The sequence below is a fragment of the Electrophorus electricus genome, chromosome 4 (assembly GCF_041902795.1).
Source record: "Electrophorus electricus isolate QZ-2024a chromosome 4, ASM4190279v1, whole genome shotgun sequence".
Lineage (NCBI taxonomy): Eukaryota > Metazoa > Chordata > Actinopteri > Gymnotiformes > Gymnotidae > Electrophorus > Electrophorus electricus.
In genome coordinates, this window is record NC_137500.1 from 5,315,626 (window position 1) to 5,336,217 (window position 20,592).

General features: G+C 40.0%; 2 protein-coding genes across 7 annotated transcripts in view; one reads left to right on the top strand and one right to left on the bottom strand.

Moving 5' to 3' along the window:
- Window positions 1-135: 135 nt before the first annotated feature.
- slc5a12 (solute carrier family 5 member 12) lies at window positions 136-5,953 on the top strand. Of its 2 annotated transcripts, none has more exons than XM_027003164.3 (15): window positions 136-677; window positions 888-953; window positions 1,047-1,098; window positions 1,256-1,323; window positions 1,463-1,671; window positions 1,878-2,018; window positions 2,164-2,293; window positions 2,379-2,467; window positions 2,683-2,795; window positions 3,730-3,797; window positions 3,926-4,012; window positions 4,242-4,435; window positions 4,699-4,802; window positions 5,133-5,257; window positions 5,355-5,953. In XM_027003164.3, the coding sequence occupies exons 1-15, from the start codon at window positions 324-326 to the stop codon at window positions 5,532-5,534; spliced, it is 1,980 nt and encodes a 659-aa protein (XP_026858965.1). In that variant the 5' UTR covers window positions 136-323; the 3' UTR covers window positions 5,535-5,953. The 2 variants fall into 2 exon arrangements, with proteins under 2 accessions (XP_026858965.1, XP_026858966.1); XM_027003165.3 differs by having other exon boundaries at window positions 180-677; window positions 1,463-1,617.
- Window positions 5,954-7,103: 1,150 nt separating this feature from the next.
- ano3 (anoctamin 3) overlaps window positions 7,104-20,592 on the bottom strand; it is a 43,295-nt gene continuing 29,806 nt past the window's right edge. For 4 of the 5 annotated variants that reach the window (XM_081711943.1, XM_027003174.3, XM_027003173.3 and 1 more), the window contains 7 exons: window positions 20,265-20,362; window positions 19,252-19,403; window positions 18,923-19,075; window positions 10,095-10,242; window positions 9,634-9,723; window positions 9,426-9,531; window positions 7,104-9,293 (listed from right to left, as the gene is read on the bottom strand). In XM_081711943.1, coding sequence (XP_081568069.1) covers window positions 9,111-9,293; window positions 9,426-9,531; window positions 9,634-9,723; window positions 10,095-10,242; window positions 18,923-19,075; window positions 19,252-19,403; window positions 20,265-20,362 — 930 coding nt within the window. In that variant the 3' untranslated portion in view covers window positions 7,104-9,110. The remainder of the gene's footprint in view (window positions 9,294-9,425; window positions 9,532-9,633; window positions 9,724-10,094; window positions 10,243-18,922; window positions 19,076-19,251; window positions 19,404-20,264; window positions 20,363-20,592) is intronic. The other variant, XM_081711942.1, reaches the window with a different exon arrangement.

Sequence of the window (20,592 nt, forward strand, 5' to 3'; positions counted from 1 at the left end):
CTGTATTCTTGGTGATACGTTTCTACATAAGTTTCCTTCAAAACAGTTTGATTTTGATCAGAATGAAAAGCAGAAAGTGTGAAAAGAGCAACACATGATAAGTTAATAACTAATGTGACTTGTATTGCAATTTGTGCCATGACTCATGTTATCAGCACTTTTCGACCTTTAAGACACGTACTTCAAATCATTCACGCTAAGATAAAAAGAATCATAGTGCTTTATCTTTCTCAATCTTGGAGAAACATTGTGGATCCTGGCATTACAGCCAGCACATCTATCCTTAATTATATTAAGCATATATCATCATCAGTTAGCCTACTATGGAGCCAAGGAACCAAGCTGTTGGAACATTTCAAGTGTGGGACTATATAGTTTTTGCCTGCCTGTTTGTAGTTTCTTCAGGTATAGGTGTCTTTTTTGCCATAAAGGAGAGGAAGAATGATTCATCCAGTGAATTTTTGGTTGGGGGCCGGCAGATGACCTGTGGTCCAGTGGCGCTCTCCCTCACAGCTAGCTTCATGTCAGCAGTAACGGTTATTGGAGCTCCAGCCGATGTATACCGCTTCGGGGCCTCGTATATTATCTTTGGCTTCGCCTACACACTTATGGTGATCTTAACAGCAGAGCTCTTCCTGCCTGTGTTCTACAGGTCAGGGATTACGAGCACATATGAGGTACAGCTATGGAAGGCTTACTTTAGTTGACTGAACAAAAATATCCTATTATCATTTTGTACAAGCATTGAGCATGTAGTGTTTCAATGTGATGCTGTGGTACCGTATCTTAGATGGCTTTAGAAAGTTGCAGGTTGTTTACATTTCTACCCCATCAGTGTCTTGCTAGAAACTGGTAGATGTGAAATGCATGTGCTTTCTTTCTCACAGTATCTCGAGCTGCGCTTCTGTAAGCCAGTCCGCATAGCTGCTACTCTCATTTATATGGTGCAAACAGTGAGTTTAATCAATTCTTTGCTTATATAAGCTAAACCATTCTTAGTTCATGACAAAGGTCAAGACTGAAAGCATTGTCTTTAAAATTCACAGATTGTGTACACAGGAGTGGTGGTCTACGCCCCAGCTTTAGCTCTTAATCAAGGCACGTGATTAATTTAATAAAAACACAGTGATTTCGGCTTTAAAACACAATGAATTTATGCAGTAATTAAAATGGAACGGTTAACCTTCGTGCATAATTATATAATATTAATTTAGGCAACATTCTAATGCTGTATTTCCAAACATTCTCCCCCTAGTAACACAGTTCAATCTGTGGGGGGCCATATTTGCCACTGGTATTGTCTGCACATTCTACTGCACACTGGTGAGTGATTGGGCAGTGGACATTTATGCTGATGTTGCCCCGGGCTTTTCTGTTTCTGTCATTACTGAGATAAAAATTAAACCCATGTGTGTGTGTGTGTGTGTATATGTATGTGTGTGTATATGTATGTGTGGCACAGGGAGGACTAAAGGCCGTAGTATGGTCTGACGCATTCCAGATGGTGGTTATGGTAGCTGGTTTTCTCATTGTGCTGATACAAGGCTCATATAAGAATGGAGGAATCAGCACAGCATGGAGCACAGCAGAGGCTGGAGGCAGACTAAATGTGTTTGAGTATGTCTCACCTATGTATGTCTCACCTAACCTCCTTACAATGAACATGTTCAAGTATGTATCACCTAACCTCTTCACACTAAATGTGTTTATATCTCACCTAACTTCTTCACACTTAACATGTTTGAGTATGTCTTTCCTAGGAGGATAGTATATTTAATAAAGTAACAGTGTGTCTGTATGTGGCATATACTTTGAACATGTTGTGTTGTATAAGGACAAAACTATGCAACATTAATATGTTTGTGTTGTTTGACTAGCTTTGACCCCAATCCCCTGAGACGCCACACATTCTGGACTGTCACTGTTGGGGGCATGTTCACATGGCTGGGTATCTATGGTGTAAATCAGTCCACTATCCAGAGGTGCATTTCCTGCAAGACAGAGAACCATGCTCGCTGGTGAGGTCTTCTCTGTGGGTATATATTGAAGATGCCCTATGATAAGACATGATAAAAGAAACTTCACTCTCTCTCTCTCTCTCTCTCTCTCTCTCTCTCTCACTCTATGTCTCTTGCTTTTCCATTCTCTCTCATATACACTCAGGGCTCTGTATCTGAATCTGCTGGGTCTGTTGGTGATTTTGTTCTGTGCTGTGGTCTCAGGACTCATCATGTATGCTTTATACGCCAACTGTGACCCCTGGACCGCTGGCTACGTATCAGCTCCAGACCAGGTGACTGTTATATATTGTTGATCTCATGTCCCAAACCCAACTTTAGCAGTACACTGAAAATGTACATTTGGGAATATGTTTACAGCTTATGCCATATTTTGTACTGGATATACTGGGCAACTTTCCAGGCCTTCCTGGGCTATTTGTGGCCTGTGCTTTCAGTGGAACTCTCAGGTAAGATGCTGAATACCACAATTTTCTTCAAAATGCCTCCCAGACACATTTGTGTTTATCTTATTTATATTTAGTTCATCATAATTTTTTTTAAATCTATGAACCACTGACCTTTCAAATATGATTCCTGGTTGCTATTGTAGCTGTGGCATTTATTCTGCAGCATACGTAATCTTGAACTGAAGAAATGAATTCCTGCTGTTTGTCATTTTCAGTACAGTGGCTGCTAGCATCAATGCTCTGGCTACAGTGACATATGAGGATTTTGTAAGCCAGTGTTGGCGAGACCTTTCCAACAGAACAGCTACCTGGATCAGCAAAGCACTATGTAAATACCACCATTGCATTTAAACCTTTTGAAGTGTCAAGGCATGTAGTTATGTATGAGGACTCTAACGGTAACCTTAGTAGACCCTTAATTATTAACATTTAGCAGGAGGTAGTGCACATGGTGTCCTTCGGCTGCTGCATGGATTACTATGTCAACAGCAGCATTCCAAGATACGTCTGCTTCCATAAATATATGCACATATTGTTAAAGAATACAACACTTTCCTTGAACAGTAATGAAAACCAGAGATACAGCATATGAGACTTTGACCTTAACTAGGAAGGGCCTGTGTAAATACTATTCTACATGGACATAACCACTGAAAGACAAAATTTATTGGATTTACTCTGTTTACTCTTGCATTTTTTTAACAACTGCTCAAAATATAATCAACTTTTGATTTCAAACATTAATTTATTAAAGTGAATACATGTAAAGAGGTGTAGTATTTTGAGTAGATGCTAATTCTGTATAGCAATCATAAATTACCAGAAATCAAAGTTGCATACGGTAAATCTGAATGTGAAAAGCTTTATCATAAATGGCCATTGTCAGTGTATATTGCAAGATAAGAAATCTGATCACCCTAGCAAGCACTGGAATTATTAGAGAAAAATATATCTGTCACTTATATGATGTCACTCTGAACACCTGGAGCTTTGGAAATGGCAGAGAAGAGGCAAAAGTTTCAAAATAGAAACATTATAAATTATGCTGATATTAGTGAGAATCTGCACTGCACAGAAACCTTTGAATGTGTAGAACATATTCAATTTGCCATAAATTTAAAGTTTGTAAAAAAAAAAAAAAAAAAAATCATGACTAATATTAATCCTGCAGGAGAGATGTTGTCTATGGATTATGTCTCCCCTACATGGACGTTTGTTAGCTCGTCCGTTGATATCTCTGCTGCGTGTGCTCCCACCTGTAGGCGTGGTCTTTGGGGTGGCCTGCACCAGCATGGCCGTGGCTGCGTCATACATGGGCTCTATTGTGCAGGTGATTCCTCCCTGAACACAAAAGCAGCCACACAGGCTGCACTGGCTGCGTCTCATCCAGCGTCCCATGCGTGTCCACTGTGTCCTCCTGGATTCTGGCCTTTGTAACCCTGTTTCCTCCTCCAACAGGCTGCTCTCAGCATCCATGGCATGTGTGGAGGACCCATGCTTGGCCTTTTCTCACTAGGAATCCTCTTCCCTTTCACAAACTCCAAGGTCAGTTTGAGGTAAAGGTACAGATTGTGGTCAAACACCCATATAGCATATTCAAAATGCAATAAATTTAAAGTCTGACCAAACACTGTTCATGTAACATTAATGATAATACCTCCCTCATTTACTTTCTGCTGATACCCATGACAAAGGGTCTCAGGGAGGCATTTAGCAGTTTCAGGGCATCAGTAGTAAATCAGTGCATGCTGTGCTATATATGACCTCTCCCCAGGGAGCTGCAGGGGGCCTGATCGTGGGCAGCGCTCTGTCCTTCTGGGTGGGGGTGGGAGCCTTCATCCACCCTGCCCCTGACACCAATACACGACCCCTGCCTCTAAGCACAGAGAACTGTAGTATAGTAAACCACACGGCTCCTTTGATCACCCAGACACCTCTGATAATGAGCATATCCTCTGCCTCAGAAAGGTATAGTAACCTATGTTTAAAGACCCCCTACCACAACCCTGACGGACAGCTGTCAAACATCCAAGAAAAAGAACAATGACAAAAAATACACTTCAAAAATACACTTTAGGTACATTATGGGATACATATTGAAAATATACTACACATTAATGTGTACAGATACAATTTAATTTTAGCAGAGAATGGTAAATGCTGTGACTTCTTAACACATATAATATAGGACTTTAATAAGTGACTTTACCAAAACGGTGTGTGGTCTCCAGGTCTGTGCTGATTGACTCCTGGTACTCCATGTCCTACCTTTACTACAGCACAGTGGGTTTCCTTGGTACAGTGATCATGGGCCTGCTCATCACACTGCTAACTGGTAAAAGGGGAGGCTATCTTGAATGCATAAACATTAATCATCAGAATAGCAGTCAGCCATAGACCAACTATAACTTGTTCCTTGTTAGATAACTTGAGAAGATGGTATCTGCTAACTGCCAAATCACAATTTATCAGTTATTATTTATAATCACACAACTCATGTACACACCAAGCTTAATCTGTTACTAAAATATGGATCTGTGATGTTCAGCGCACACATCTAACCATGTCAAGTTACTGAGTCCACACTGTTAATGTTACATAATGTCACCTTTGCGTATGTACTAATGCTGTTCACTGGATGTGCCTGCTCTTTTTGTGTTTATAGGCCCCACTAAGCCACAGGAGTTGAAGCCATGGTTGATTCGTCCAGTGTGTGACCTATTCTGCTTCTGTTCAGAGAAATACAGGCGTATGTTCTGGTGTGGCGTCAGACATGAGGAGGAGAAAGTGGTGAGACACCCAGTGTACAGTTTGAGGGGCACACAGTGGCACTGAATTGTGTAGACTTTGACCAAAGCAACACTGACTTTACTTCTCAACTCAACAGGATCTGGATGGTGTGGATTTGGGAACAGATTTGGGAAGAGCAAGCATGGAACACCCAGACACTGTCAAAAGAAACTCAAGAAAAAGCAGAAAGAAGCAGAGTTATGAGATGCAGAAAGAAACTTATGTAAATACATGTTTTGTTCCAGACATAGACAAAGTGCAGTTAAAACAACTATAACCTTAAACCTTACAAATTCAAAACCAAAAACCACTCAGCTCACTTTAGTTAAAAGATACAATCAATGATTTATTACAGAAAAGAGTGATATCCAAATTTATGTTATAGATTTTTGTTGTACACTATTTTAAAACTTTTTAAACATGTAAACAGGGATGGTGTAAACAAAGCGTGTTGCTGATACAGTTTATGCCACCGTATAATTAAATATAAATCAGAATATGCTCTTCAAACTGATCAAACTGGGCTTCATCATCTCATTTGTCAGAGGTTAGAGGTCAGAGTTATTTTTTTAACCCTACTGAACATATTGAGTGAGCACATATTGCCAGTTTTATACATTATGCCTCAGGAGTATCAATTTTGCATATCTCACCAATGCATAATATGTATTAATAAACTGTCCCATAACTACACTCCACATTAAGGTTTTGTTCTAACCTGTTTCAAATATCAAAATATACCCATTACGTTTCATATAAAACCTGATTTGAAAATAATTAAATATTCAGTTTTGTATACTATACTGAAGTATCAGACACAGCAACAAGTGCTCCTACTGGTTAAACATCTTTGACGTTTTGACCCCATCACTATGAAATAGTGCATGCTTTACTGACTGCATCAAAACTTGTTTTTGTTAGGTGTGCTTTTGCCAGGTATATTTAATATAGACATGTTGTATACAATAAACTGTGATCTCCAGATTCCAGAGAACAACATTCTCTCATCACACAGCCTTGATAAAGAGGTGAGATAAATTTAACATGGCTTAACATGGTTAACAATTTAACTACATGGTTAACAATTTATTATTCAGGTCAGTGCCAACAAGTGATAGGATATCCTAGAGTGAAGATGAGTAACAGTTGCTCACATAGAACAAACTGATCACAGATCAGCTTTCTCTGTATTAAGCATATACGGGCCATGCAGACTCCATAGTAAAAGTGCACCAAAACACATGTGTGATTCTCATAGAATTCCAGACACACAGAGCTGTCATGGTTGAGATCATGCATAGATTGCGAGTAAATCACACATCGTGGTGAAAGTATGGTAAGTTACAAATCAATCTCTGTATTTCACCTAAAGGAACCAAAAGCCTTTTTTTCACCTTACACAGCCAGCTCTCTGCAGGGCTACCACTATGGCTGCGTATCACTGAATATTGAAATTAATTGACCAGACAAACAAACAAGAAACAACAAAAAACTAAACTAAAAAAAAAATTCCTTGCCTTTCCCTTACCAGGTTGGCCTGTTATTGTGTTGCTGAGGTATGGGGAAAAATGTCATGCTTTTAAAGTGCTCCTTTCTCTCAATGTTGAATGGTTAGGCAGTAACATCCATGCAAATAGAAAATGCAAAATCATCTACTTTAGAAAGCAGATTTACATCCAATTACGAGCTAAAAAAATATGATCTAAATTTGTTATAATCTGCAAACATTGCCAAGGGCCTGAGGAGATCACACACATTGCCTTGGGTTATGGGAGAGTAGAGTAAGAAACATGTTAGAAACAATCATTTCATTAGAACTAAACAAATCTACAGGCCCACTCACATGTTCTCTCTCTCTCTCTCTCTCTCTCTCTCTCTCTCTCTCTCTCTCTCTCTCTCTCTCTCTCTCTCTCTCTCTCTCTCTCTCTCTCTCTCTCACACACACACACACCCACACACACATACATACACACACACACACACACACACACACACACACAGACACACACACACAGACATACACACACACACACACACACACACACACACACACAACTGCAAAACTGAAATGTCAGATGCAGAAAACAAAGAAAAAATGAAATAGAGAAATCACACGTTACGCAAACATGTTACAAGTGAACACAAGAAAATATCAAATAAACATTTTTATCCTGATTTTTGTCACATAACACAGTCCGCGCAAGTGTTAGTGCTCTGTAGTGCTGTAATAGAGAGATGATTTCTGTGTTAAACCTTATACTGTACATTTGTCTGCAACTACACCTAGGCAAACTACGTGGGCCAGGAATGAGGGATGATTAGAGAAAACTTAAAAACAATCTGCTAATACTTTACAATACAGTTCCTAATTAATCTATTAACTATGCATGGCCGAATTAGCGAATATAGTAACTACTGGAAACTGATGCTGTATCATCCTTCAGTAGTGAATGAACATGAGATATTTGTTTCTCTAGTATTTAACCACAGATGGAACAATTTTATATAGTAGCAACCAGGAGAGGAGAAAATACATTTTTTCCTGTTAGCTCATGAAGAAATGCTGAGGTGTAAACACCACTCTTCTCCACAAAAATAGTAAAGTGATCACTCAACCAAAGATTACAAAATGTGCAGTTCACCAATCGTTAATAGTTTGTTCCCGAATGAAACACATATTGGGTGACAAATTTGTAGCCTAACCATACATTCCACAACATGCAGTAATACATTTGTAATTGTATAGTCACTAAGTTACTAAGCAACCATATTGTAAAGTGTTACCAAAATTCTTCCTTGATTTACACCATATTGTAGGAACTGTTTGTAAAGACATAGACATGGACTAACAGATTATGTTCCGCTGTAGGGCACAGGTAACGTAAACTGCACCTTCACCAGAAATCTTATTCACAATTCAGCATACACCCAAGCATGGCCCACTCAAAAACTGGTCCATTCATCTTACCAACCCGCACAGACCAGTAAGACAAGCATCTGAGCAATGACATGAGCCATGTGGGGAAAAAGGACGTGAGAGAAGAGAGAATAAAACCCCAAGTATAAAACGTAGGACTCTTCTTTTGAGAAGCGTAGCTACGAGATGTTGGAGAGCTAAAGAGAGTCAGAGTGTAAGAGGGATTGAGACAGAGACTCAGTCAGTGTATAGATAATAGCAGGCTGTTAGCTACCACACAAAGACAGAGAAAGAGAGAGCGATAGAGTGAAAGAGAGAAAAAGGGGTGCTATGAAGAGGGACATGAGGGTGTGCATTGAGGAAAAAACCCTCAAAGCCTTTCATCTGCATAGTAAACAATACAATTGTATGGGTACTCCATTCCTTTTTGAAAACCACAACATACTATAGGAGAGAGCAAAGCTGGCAAAGGCTGAGTAAGGGAAAGCAGGCATGGGTAGGAGAGGAGGATCAGAGGTCCAGGATCCAAGCCAGAGCTCCCACATTCAGCTGGAAAGACCAGTGCTGGAGCCATGGAGGACAATGGGAGGGCCTCAGAGAAGGAGTCATGTGACTCGTGAGGACCTCTTTGGTGCAGATCTGGACTGCCAAAGCTTACAGAGGGGTAGGCAGGTTTCACCTATTTAATCAGGAGTGGCAGTCCAGGTTCAGTTAATTCAGTAAAGCTAGCCACCAAAAGCATCAGGAAGGACATGCAAGTGTGTATATATGAAAATATGCTGCACGTGTGCGTTCCCTGCATGGTTGTCCACTGAATGTCCATGTCAGTGCCACAAGTGCACACAGTGTGTGTGCTCTTACATAATTGTTTTGTTTGTGTGTGTGTGTGTGTGTGTGTGTGTGTGTGTGTGTGATATGTCAGTCTGGTAGGCAGAGCTAAGGCCACTCGTGGTGATAACGCTTGCCATTTTTCTTCCTCTCCTTCTGCAAGTGCTCCAGCTCAGCTTCATACATCATTTCCTGCATCAGGTACTTCTCCCTGCGCATGCGCTCACACAGGCCTTTAGGCACATCCGGGATCAGATGAGCAATGAAGGTCTTGATGCCAAACACCAGGTGCTGGGGAGAGAAAGAATAGAATGCAATTACAGAGTATTCATTAGATTTTGTTTCTCACACGTTCATTGGCTTGTATAGATGTTTTCAGAGGCGACAACTTTAAGAAAATACGTGGTTTTCTAAGTCTCTAACCTCGAAGACGATGATGAAGGCCAGTCTGGCAGCAAGCACATGCCAGAACTGCAAGGTGAACCCGTAGGGCTCTGAGCTCCATGGAGGAGCTCTGTAGTCTCGATATCTGCAGAGGGGAACAGGAGGCTCAAAACATCTGAACACAGCTGCATGTGCATGTTTAATCCAACTCACTACTTAAGCAATGGCCGTTTACTTATTTTTGTACCTGCAGTATCGTGTCTGATATTGACTTCCATTTTTTGGCTCACCCATGTCAAAAACAGACAGGCTGCTGTTCATATACCCTCTCAGACATCTGTAGACCCACAAAGAGATAAATACGCAGAAACTACAATACAGAGTTAAAGTACAGAAAACAGACATGGTACAGTTTTAGAAGAACTTACGTTGCCTCTCCTAGATACCAATATATCTAGCCAGAGCTTATACCAAGTTGTGTCCATTTCTCACTCTGACTACTCCTTACAACACCAAACAACTTACATAAAACGACAGCAGGATGTCATTCCGGCATGCCAAGCCAAAATTATGAAATTACAGTAGATTGCGTAGATTGCTATATTTTAAACACTAATTTCCTGTCAATATGTCTTAAAATTGAAGGAGTTCTCTTGTGAAAAGCAAGTATGTATTAACAAAAAGATGAACAAGTCAGAACATCCTTACTGTTCATGCTGGTAGCCCTTGTCCACACAGGGCCCGTATTTGAAGGCGTAGACAAAGCGAGGAATGTAGTCAGAGGTGATGGCAATGACAAAGGCATTTGTGATGACAGCCACTACTCCAATACCCTCCAGAACACCATGCCAGATGCCTGGGGAGAGTGGGAGGAGTCATTCAATTATATGGCAGTGACTGAAAATAACATCAAACTGAGTACTGAGCAAAAGCGATGTTTCATATTACACACACACACACACACACAAACTTACACAAACAAGCAGAGGAAGAAGCTAAAACTAAAACAAGTCACAAACTGCTATAATGAATATTGCATATAATGAGGCATACATTTAATTGAATACATTGTTAGGGGAAATAAGGAAAATAAATAAGTCATAATTCTAGAGTAACATACACCTTGTACTCAGATGATCAGACAACTGACTGATGTTGATTCATTTAAGAAAGCTTGATGAGGGCAAATGAACTGTTCTTTAACACCTTGGACACAAAGATCTCTTGGCCATCTTTTCCATCCCAGCTGACCAGGTGAGGAGGCAGCTGAGGTGACTGCAGGCCCCAGTGGTGTTCTGCTACTCTGGAAAACAACCTGTCTGGTACTAGTGCCCTAACACCTGAATGTTCATTAGCCCTGTTCTAGGCACTCTCAAACTCATTATGATCAAGGCTCTAGAAAGGTTTGCATGTCAAAAGACCATTTCCACTTCATTTGTTAACTGCATGTGGGGATAAGGTGTGCTGCAACCTACCTGCTGCAAAGAGCTCACTCCCACCTGGAGAACATGTGGAACACTGTAAGTGTCATGTTCACTGATTTTTCCACTATTCAGCTCCCAGTGTTGAGGGAAAAGCTACAAGCAGCATAGCTGCACCCTACTCTGGTGTCCTGGATTACAACCTAACCGGCCTACAGGCCTCACCATGTGTGGTTATAGAATTGTGTGTCTAAGCAGACTGTGACAAGCACGGGGAGAAGAGCCACAAGGAGCTTTTCTCGCTTGATTCCTCTTCACCTCTTACACCTCTGATTTCAGGTACAACTCTGAAGCACAATCTGCATAAGGATGTTTATTATTGTGGGAAAGGTGGCGGAATACAAGAGTCTAATACCCAGCTTTGTGATGCCATCTCAACCATCTACACCAGCAAGGAGATATTGGTGTGGCCCATGTAATAATCTATAATGAGGATATAGAGGTTGTGCAGACTTATAAACACCTGGCTTTCCACATGGATAACAAGTAGGGAAGGAACATGGACAACCTGGAAACATGGGCGCCCTGTTGAAGAGTGGACAGAGATGTATTTGGTAACTTACTACAGAATTTATGAGCACATTGTGCCAAGTATCATATTGAATGTTGCTGTGTGCTGGTACACCAAAGAATATCAGAAAGCGCAGCTCAGTGTCAGTGTCTCCCTCCCTTGTGTCACAGACGATATGAAATCCGCATCATTATTTTGTGTCTGCCACTGTCTGTTGACTGAATTCCCTGCTGCTAGATTTCACACTCACTGTTCTTACCCCTTCGTTAGTACTTGGATTTATACCCCTTGTGTTTTAGTGTGTCATTGAAAAGTCTTGTCACGTATTTAACTCTGTTCAGGTCCTAAACCTTCTTTAACATGTTTCCAGTTTTGCTGAAGTCTGACATTTATGCCTGTTTTAAATGATAGATTATCTTCTGAATAAGTAATGTCTAAACTTACTTATTACACTCAGTCTTATGACTCAAACTGACTTAACTGAACTACCTGGACTGTCTGGTTTTATGAATGAATGCCACCTAAAATGCAATCTTATTTTGGGGAATAAACAAATGCTTATAAATAATGAGCATCATTAGCAGTAACTTTAACTAAACATTTTCTGTATCTACTGATAAGTCTTACACAGCAGTTAGGAGGTATTTTGGCATATTCCTCCATGCAAAACCCTTTTCTTTGACTTGTCTTGATTGAACATCCTACTTCACCTCATGCCACTGCATGCCAAAAAGGATATGGCCATGATAAAATTAATTTCATCAGTTAAAACTACTCTGGTAGTCCGGTTGATTTATTCCTGTGATGAGGATTTTCTTGTTGCATGACCAAATTTATTTAAACTTCTAGATCACAGACAGATGTCCTGATTCTGCTGTAGAATTACCTCATCCAGCTTGGAACTTATTTTTCTCTCAGTGATTGTAAGCAATCCAGGCTCTGAGGCAGAAAAGCAATCCCACACAATTATATTCTCTCCACCCTACTTCACAGCAGGCTGGTTTTACTATCTGGTGACATGGAATATTTTATACACACTGTCTCCAAATATAATGCTGTTTACAGTTACCAAAAGTTTGGCTTTTGCTTCATCTTCTGACAGAACATTGCTTCAGTAGTAATGTAAAACATCTAGGCAATCGTTAGAAAAATTGAGATCAACATCAGTAGTTCTACAGTGGTTTCCTCTATGGCAACCTGCAATTGAGTACCAGCCTCTTGTTCAGTTTTTTTCTTTTTTTCTTATGGTAGACTCATGGACAGATATTACCAAGTTCAAAGTACATTTGTAGATCATTATCAGTGGCTCTATGGATCTTTGTGTTTAAGGATTCTACGGCATATACATAGAGTGAGTGACCTTTGTTGATCATTTTTAGAAATCCCTTTATAACCCATTCTGTTCTTATTATCTTAAATAGGTTATCTTGTAAGTGCTTCTATCATTACGTTTTATTTACCATTAAGCTATACTGCACCATAGAGCATGAATACACATATTGAAACATTATTGCTTTAACTGCAACTGTAACTGTCACAGTAACCCAAATTGTGACTTTATTGTATGGCAGGCCAGATTAAACACCTAGATGAGTAATAACACGTGATAACAATTAACCTATTATTAAACTTCATTTTTTCTCTTTGATCATTTAACCCATATCTTTAATGAAGATATAGTGGTAAAATGTTTTGTGTTTGTTAAGTAATACTGTCTTGATTTCTTATTATGACTTCACATTAAGATAAATTCATGCATAAATCCATAATTTTCAAAAAAGTTCACAATTTGCATAAAGTTTTTTACAACTGTATATAAGAAAAATATCTTCCACTACCTTTGGAGATGCAGTTGGTCTCAGAGATGAGTGAAGGATGAGCAGTGTTTGGAATGGGCAATGCTGCTCAAAAAGTTCAGCAAGACGTGCAGGGCAGGCCTATACAGCACTTTACACTTTATAAGCAAAACCTGACAAGTTACAATCCAGAAGTCCAATTTTAAAGCTATGAAAGCATATACTAGTTTTTCTGCATCATGTAGCATGTGTCTTATTTTGAATAGGTTTCTTAAATGTTAATATGCAGCCTTAGAAAAATTACTTATATAGGGCATCATCAAAGGTTACACCAAGGTCCTTAAATGTAACTTTTGGTTGTGCATAAGATTCTAGAATACAATTAAGCACATTCTAAAAGGTGCTCTACTTCAGATCCAGTAACTGCAGATGCCTCTGCAGCACACTGACTCCTTGACATAAAACCATTTTGTGATAACTTGTGTGTTGTGACATGACACACTAACAATCCAGTAGATGTGTCCATAAAGGAATGCACATTGTCTACAACAATACTCATGCTCACAATGTACCATTAAAATAATGCTAAACTGGTATTAGGGGTCCCAACTTTTACACTACCATCACCAGTCTGAACTGTTGTCAAAGCAGGCTATGTCCATGGATTCACAGTTAACGCCAAACTCTGACTATATCATCTGCATGTCAGAATCAGAATCTCAATTACTTTATTTTGCCAAACATATCACACGTACAAAGAATTTGTCTTGGTGAGTGCACACACATATGATGTGTAACATACTACACAAATAAGACAAGTCCACAGACAATTCACAAATATTCAACAGAAAATAAGACAAGAAACTAAGGGAAAATAAAATAAAACTAAACAGAAAATATGATTATAGACCAGCCAATGTGAAGGAAACTAGACTTATGAATATGTTAATATGCACTTATGTGCAGGGCCTGAGGAAGTATTTGTCAGTGCCACATTTTTGGGGAAAAACTTTTAGCATGTCTATTTGTTCTGGCTTTGATAGCTCTGAACCTTCTGCGAGACAGACGTTGCTAGAAGAGGTGATGACCAGGATGAGAGGAGTTGGCTATAATCATGCTTTGTGAACCAGCTACTGTATATTTCATAGTGTAGGACTGCAGTCGATGATCCTTTACATTGTCTTTACCACTTCCTAGAGTTTGTCTCACTCTTGCAAAGTAAAGAATCCAAACCAGATGGGTATTGATGAAGTAAGGATGAATTCACTGATTGGTAGACATAGATTATCAGGGCCTGTGGCAGCTTGAATTTCTTCAGCAACCACAGAAAGAACATTCTCTGCTTTCTCTGTGTTTTCTAATGCAGACCATGTTCCTCTGTGTCTGGTTCCTGGATATGGCGGTGCCCAAGTACTTGAGTCACTCCACAATGTAAAGCACAGAGCCACTAATGTTGAGGGTGGGAATAAAGATCAGGGCTCCATCTGGAGACTACTACCATCTGTGTGGTCTTTTGGGTGTTCAACAACAGGTGGTGGTGACTGCACCAGGACACTAACTGCTCTACTTCCCTTCTGCAAGCAGACTCATTACCATTGACTATGAGGCCAAACATGGCAGTGTTGTCTGGAAACTTCAGGATCTTCACAGCTGGCTCATTGGAGCCACAGTCATTGCTGTACAAACTGAACAGAAGCGCTGAGTGACAACTTTGTGGTACTCCAGTACTAAAGATCTGGATGTCTGACATGTGTTTTCCTAGCCACATCTGCTGTTTGGCAGGAAGTTTGTGATTCCCCAACAGATGGGGCCTGGCACAGAGAGCTCACTCAGTTTGATCTGACGGAGTTCTGGCACTATGGTGTTTCAGGCCAAGCTGAAGTCCACAAACAGAACTAGCACTGGTCCCTGGACTATCCAAATGCTGGAGCATCAAGTGCAAGTCCAAGTTGACCACATCATTGATGAGCCTATCTGTATAAGAACTCCAGGGGATCCAGCAAGGGATCTGTAATAGGTAGCTTTGGGTCATTAAGATGGTCTAAGACTAGGTGTTCTTGACTAACGAGGCCAGTGTGACCAGCCTGTAGTCATTTCATCCAGTAATCTTTGTTTGTTGGGGGACCGGTAGACCAAATCAAGAATCAAGAGGCTTTTTATTGTCATTCCAGCTATATAGAAGTGTATGGTGAAATTAATGCTTCCTCCATGACCATGGTGCAACATAAAAGAAGAACACAAGTGTAAATGATAAATATGAAATACAGGACCAATAATCATGATACCATATGGGGCAACACTGTGCAGTGCACAGTCTGCGGTCCCGATAGGCTTGGTGGGAAGTGATCACCTTGTACTCTCCTGAAATCAACTAATCTCTTTTGTTTTTCCACATTCAGAGACATGTTCTTGGCTTTGCACCAGTCCGTTAGCCACTGCACCTCCTCTCTTGAAGCATGTGGGAAGCCCCAATGAGCTGTTGAACTGGTGCTAATTGAAAACTGGTGTTATATGTTCATGTCAAACTAGGTCTGGGCTGGGAAGTTTTCACACCATTTATCCTGAATTGCCTGTTAAGATACCGGTCATTAATGGTAAAATGAGCAGGATCAGAGGTGTGAAAGACAGGGAGTTGGGAGAGAACGGCTGAAGAATGTCCTTAGCACTTTAAATTCTGCAGTACAAATAATTCAGGTCACTGGAGAGTTGCAGTCATTAAAGGAGGAGTTCTCATTTTCATACTTTGTAATCTCTTGGCGGCCTTTCCAAACTGAATTCGGGCCATTTGTAGCAATGTGGCTTTTCTTCTAGTCTGAGTATTGTCCCTTTGCTACGTTGATTCCTTTCTTCTTTCCTGTTTTACATATTTGTAAAGAATCATGTTCTCTCTCAAATGCTGCCACCTTTTTTATATGAAGCTGTCTGAGTCCTGTCTCTGATTTTGTTATGTCTTGATTTTTTTTTTTTAGGATTTTATTGTGCTGTAGCAATGGTGTAAAATGTTGTACTTGTTTGTGTCATGTTTTGTTACATTTCCTTAATTAAATTCACAATGATTAAGTCTCCAGAAATGATGACTATTGAGTCTAGATTCTTCCTTTCCACCTTAATTATCTGATTGGCCAGTACACATGCACACACTTGTGCCAGTATGTAAATGTTCAAGTTCAAGTTCAAGTTTGGTTTATTTGTCACATACATAGTCATACACAGTATAACTTGCAGTGAAATGGTTTGAGAGTGCCAAATGCCAGCCAAAAAAAGAAGAAAACTCTCTGGGAGAGTAATAGAGCTAGCAGTTAATAAGGAGTGACTAGAGATGCATATCATTTTAACAGTAATGTGTAATCTTTGCACCAGCTTTGACACATAGAAGCAGATTCCTCTTCTCTTTGCTTTACTGGTCTGCTGTATGTCCCTGTTTGCTCTGAGCAACTGGAAATTGGGTAGGTGACACATATTGTATATGGTTAGGCTAGATAGCCAGGTTTCCACAAAGCAGATAAGGGCAGATAAGGTAGAATAGTCCTTGTTGACTATATTAACAATAATTGTTTGCAGCAGAAATCAAGATTCATAAGATCGGTCAAGATTTTACCATTCCTCAAGTGTCAGATTCCTGTTCTTGGTTGACAGGAGTGAAAGCCAATGTGATTCTCTGTTGATGTAGCCCATTCTCCTTAAGGATTTATTAGTTCTATGCCTTTCTGCTCACTACAGTTTCAAAGAGTAGTCGTTTGATATACTGTAGCCTTTCTGTCATTTACAACCAGTCTGGCCATTCTCCTCTGATTTCTCTCATCAACAAGGTGTTTCTAACTGCAGAACTGCCACACACTGGAAGATTTTTGTTTTCCCCTCCATTCTGTGTAGAGACTGCTGTGCATAAAAATCCCAGGAAACCAGCACTTTGTGAAATATTCAAATCCAAGCCCATCTGGCACCAACAACCATGCAATGGTCAAAGTCACTCATATTGCATTTTCCCCACAATATTCATGATTGACATGTATATGTTACCTGACGCTTTTGACCCATGACTGACTCTTTCCATGCACATGAATTAGATGACTGGACAGTTACCTGAATGACCAAGTGTACAGGTTTTCCTAATAAAGTGGCCTGCAACTAATTATAAAGGGAGAACAATAGTAATAAAACTATACTAAGTATATGAGAACCATGCTTTGCACTGTTAGGCTGTGAAAATTCCCCATTCATACTAACAAACTGAGAATGGTCAGTCAGGTAAGAGCTCAGACAGACTTGTCGGGCCTTGACAAAGCCTGGCCTTGAACCCATATCTTGCGGGTGGCAAATTGTGCTTTGTAAAAACAAAAATAAATCCAGGTTAAGACAGCAGTGCATGTCTCTCCCCCCCACAGCCATGAGTGTGTATAACATCTTTGAAACCAAGCCCTTCATCAATATGTTTATGTCTGCAGACTACCAATATTATCATTTAACTATCGCTATTGTTATGTCATTGTACTGTGAAAGGTCTGTATATCTACCCTGCATCTATAGTATAATTTTACACTGCCCTGTTATGAATCTGTTATTGGTGTTATGTTACCTTATCCTCTTCATGAATGTTTTCTCAATGCAATTTGACTATTTTTACTATTATTTATCACTTGAGTACCTGCACATTCACCTCTTTTTTTGTACAACTTATTTTCAATACAGTACTATACTCCATTATACCTGCATATCTGTACAGTTATGTATATTTTTATAGTTCTTTATATATACACATTGCACTGCTCTAAGTATTTTTGTAAGGTTTGGTGCCAGACCAAGGCCCCCTCCGGCCACCAGAGGGAGGCTTCGAGTCAGGCAACGCCACTAATCAGGCTTAACACCCAACAGCTGGGCTAGTCCTTATATAAGCCCAGTGACCCAGTCGCTCACTGCTGGGTCTTTGCTAAAGTTTTGAGCCAAGTGCCTAGCTGGTAACTGGGTGTTGAGGTCTGTGAGCCCTTGTGCTACACCTGTGTCTGTGTTTTTACATGTCCCCTCCCTTCTCCAGTTTTCTCCTCTCGAGTTTGTCTCTCTCCTGAGGCTTCCCTTAGCCGTTCAAGTTCCTCCCTGTTTTCTGGTTTTGTTTGGGAAGTTTTAATTTGATTTTCCCCAGTGCATCGGGGTTGCCATTTCTTTCCGTGGCGTCCTTTGTTCTCCCTTTTTCCACGTTTGGCATGGTGTTTAGTTTTTTCCTTTTGTTTTACTTGATCCAAGCTCTAACTGTTTTGCACACAGGCCCACCATTGTTAGAGTGTGGTTGCTCACCCAGTAGTCTGTTGTTGTCATTACCTAGCTGACCTGGGTTCAAGCCCACACCTTATAATTTTACCTACAATATATATTGTACATGCTATTAATTTATAATCTCTTTGCACATTTACTTTTTTGTGTAATTTTGTTTACTTACTTTTGATTACATTAATCCAATCCAGGCTGCTGTAGCATTTCCTCAAATTTTAACTTTTATAAGGCAATATTCCCAAGTAACAATACCTACTTATGTAAATCAAGACCTTTGGTATAAATATCATCAAAATATATCATCAAATTGAAAGACATCACACTATAATTGATGCCCTGCAGCCAATAATGTATGGCTTTTTAGCTCTAATCATAGTTCATCATTTGTTGCAATATAGGTACTTGGAGAACAACTCTGAATACAAATTCTATTAGCTTTTATGCTATAGTTACAAACCAGAGTGGCAGGCTTATTAGACTAACCGATATCAGTAGCTCTGGCTGGCATGGGTCTCCTCCACTGTGTTACAAACTTGTATGCATCCAGCCTGATCTCGATGATGTTGTTGAGCAGAGCCAGCAGAGGTGCCAGAGGAAACGCCGCCACAAAGATGGTGGTGAAACCGAACTGGAGGACTGCACAGAGTAGCATTTGCTCATGGCAGGTGAAATATCTCTAAGGTTACATTTAGAACGCGCAAAGGACTTGGTTCTAGATTTGTAATGTTTTGCTAGAGCTGTTTACAGCAGACACATGGCTTTTCCCCAGTGGGTTTGAATGGAAGGAAGCTGTGTTCTACAATCCCGCTCACCCATCTCCAGGTATTCATCCACTAGGCCATGGGCATTCATGGGCTGCAGGTTCCAGTCTTTGTCCCACTGGGGCAGCTGTTCTTTGCTTTCCAAGTTATTCTGTTCTCCTACTCGCCTCATCTTCCGCCGAGACCACCAGTTCTGCAGCAGTCTGGACAGGTCAGGTCATAGCATAAAAAAAAAGATAGAACTGCCTGATATTTACAAATTAAACACATTATACTCCAACACATAGCACACATTACTTAGCTGTAAAAAAAACAAAAAACGTTACTTTTCAATATATCCTTTTGGTATCAAATAAAGCACATCCTTCTATCTTATGTCGTCTGCAAAATTATGGCAAACATATACATACATTTTTGATCTTCTAGCTCTGTAAAATCAGTTATTCAAAACAAAATACCAGGTAAATGAACACAAATAAATATCAGAGATCTGAGAACATGTTAACTATGATAGTGCATACCTTTACAATCTATGAACAATACCTGCAAAAGAAAAAAAGCCCCCTTTGCTTGTTCATAATCATAATAGCTATTATGGCCTGCTTCAGGTGACCTTCAAAGCATGTATACGGTAGAAGATGTGGTGCTTGGAAAAACCACTGGGTCATTAAACCAGCAGCTAAGAACACTGTCCCTTCCTCTGTTCTGTCATAGGCTAACATCTTTACCTATAGCCCACCTTTACCAACCTTTGCCACACACTCATCCCTACTCCACACGACTAAATCTGCAGATGTTTTAAAGGTGGGGTATTCCAAATTCACTATGGTTCCTGACTCATTTTGTATTGTAAACAAACGAAACAAACCTTATCCTTTTAAATGATAAATGTAAGCATCCATAGGCCACCTTTAATAACCTTCTGAATAAAACTCTTTTAACAAAAACAAAACCCACACAACCTTGGAATAAATAAAGAGATTGACGGACAATGGAACAAACAGGTCATGCATATAAACAAAGCCTGTAAATAAACACAGCATCTACTAAGACATAATACTCACGGATAACCAAGCTCCATGAAGTTATTCCATATCTGTTTCAACACCATTATCACCCCCATTTGTAAGCACAGGTCAATCAGACAGCCACTAGGATGACACTGAGAACAAAACAAAAGATGAACATTATAAACATGCAAGCTATAATTGCACCATGTTCAGTCTGATGCCATGGCCTTGTTCTGTATTGTGAGGCCATGGCTCAGAGCCAATGGGAGCTTGTTTATGATGATTAGGAATGTGTTGGATTTGGCTATAAGCACTGCAGCCCAGCAGACAGCCCCGGGCGCTGGTCTGATGCTGATGCAGTGGTGTGATATGGGGAAGCTAG

Bases quoted from the DNA above. Each gene is read 5' to 3' on its own strand.
- slc5a12 (XM_027003164.3), top strand. From the start codon at position 324: ATGGAGCCAAGGAACCAAGCTGTTGGAACATTTCAAGTGTGGGACTAT. The intron at 3,798-3,925 runs GTGATTCCTCCC...CTCCTCCAACAG, and splicing joins ACATGGGCTCTATTGTGCAG to GCTGCTCTCAGCATCCATGG. The intron at 4,803-5,132 runs GTAAAAGGGGAG...TTGTGTTTATAG, and splicing joins GCTCATCACACTGCTAACTG to GCCCCACTAAGCCACAGGAG.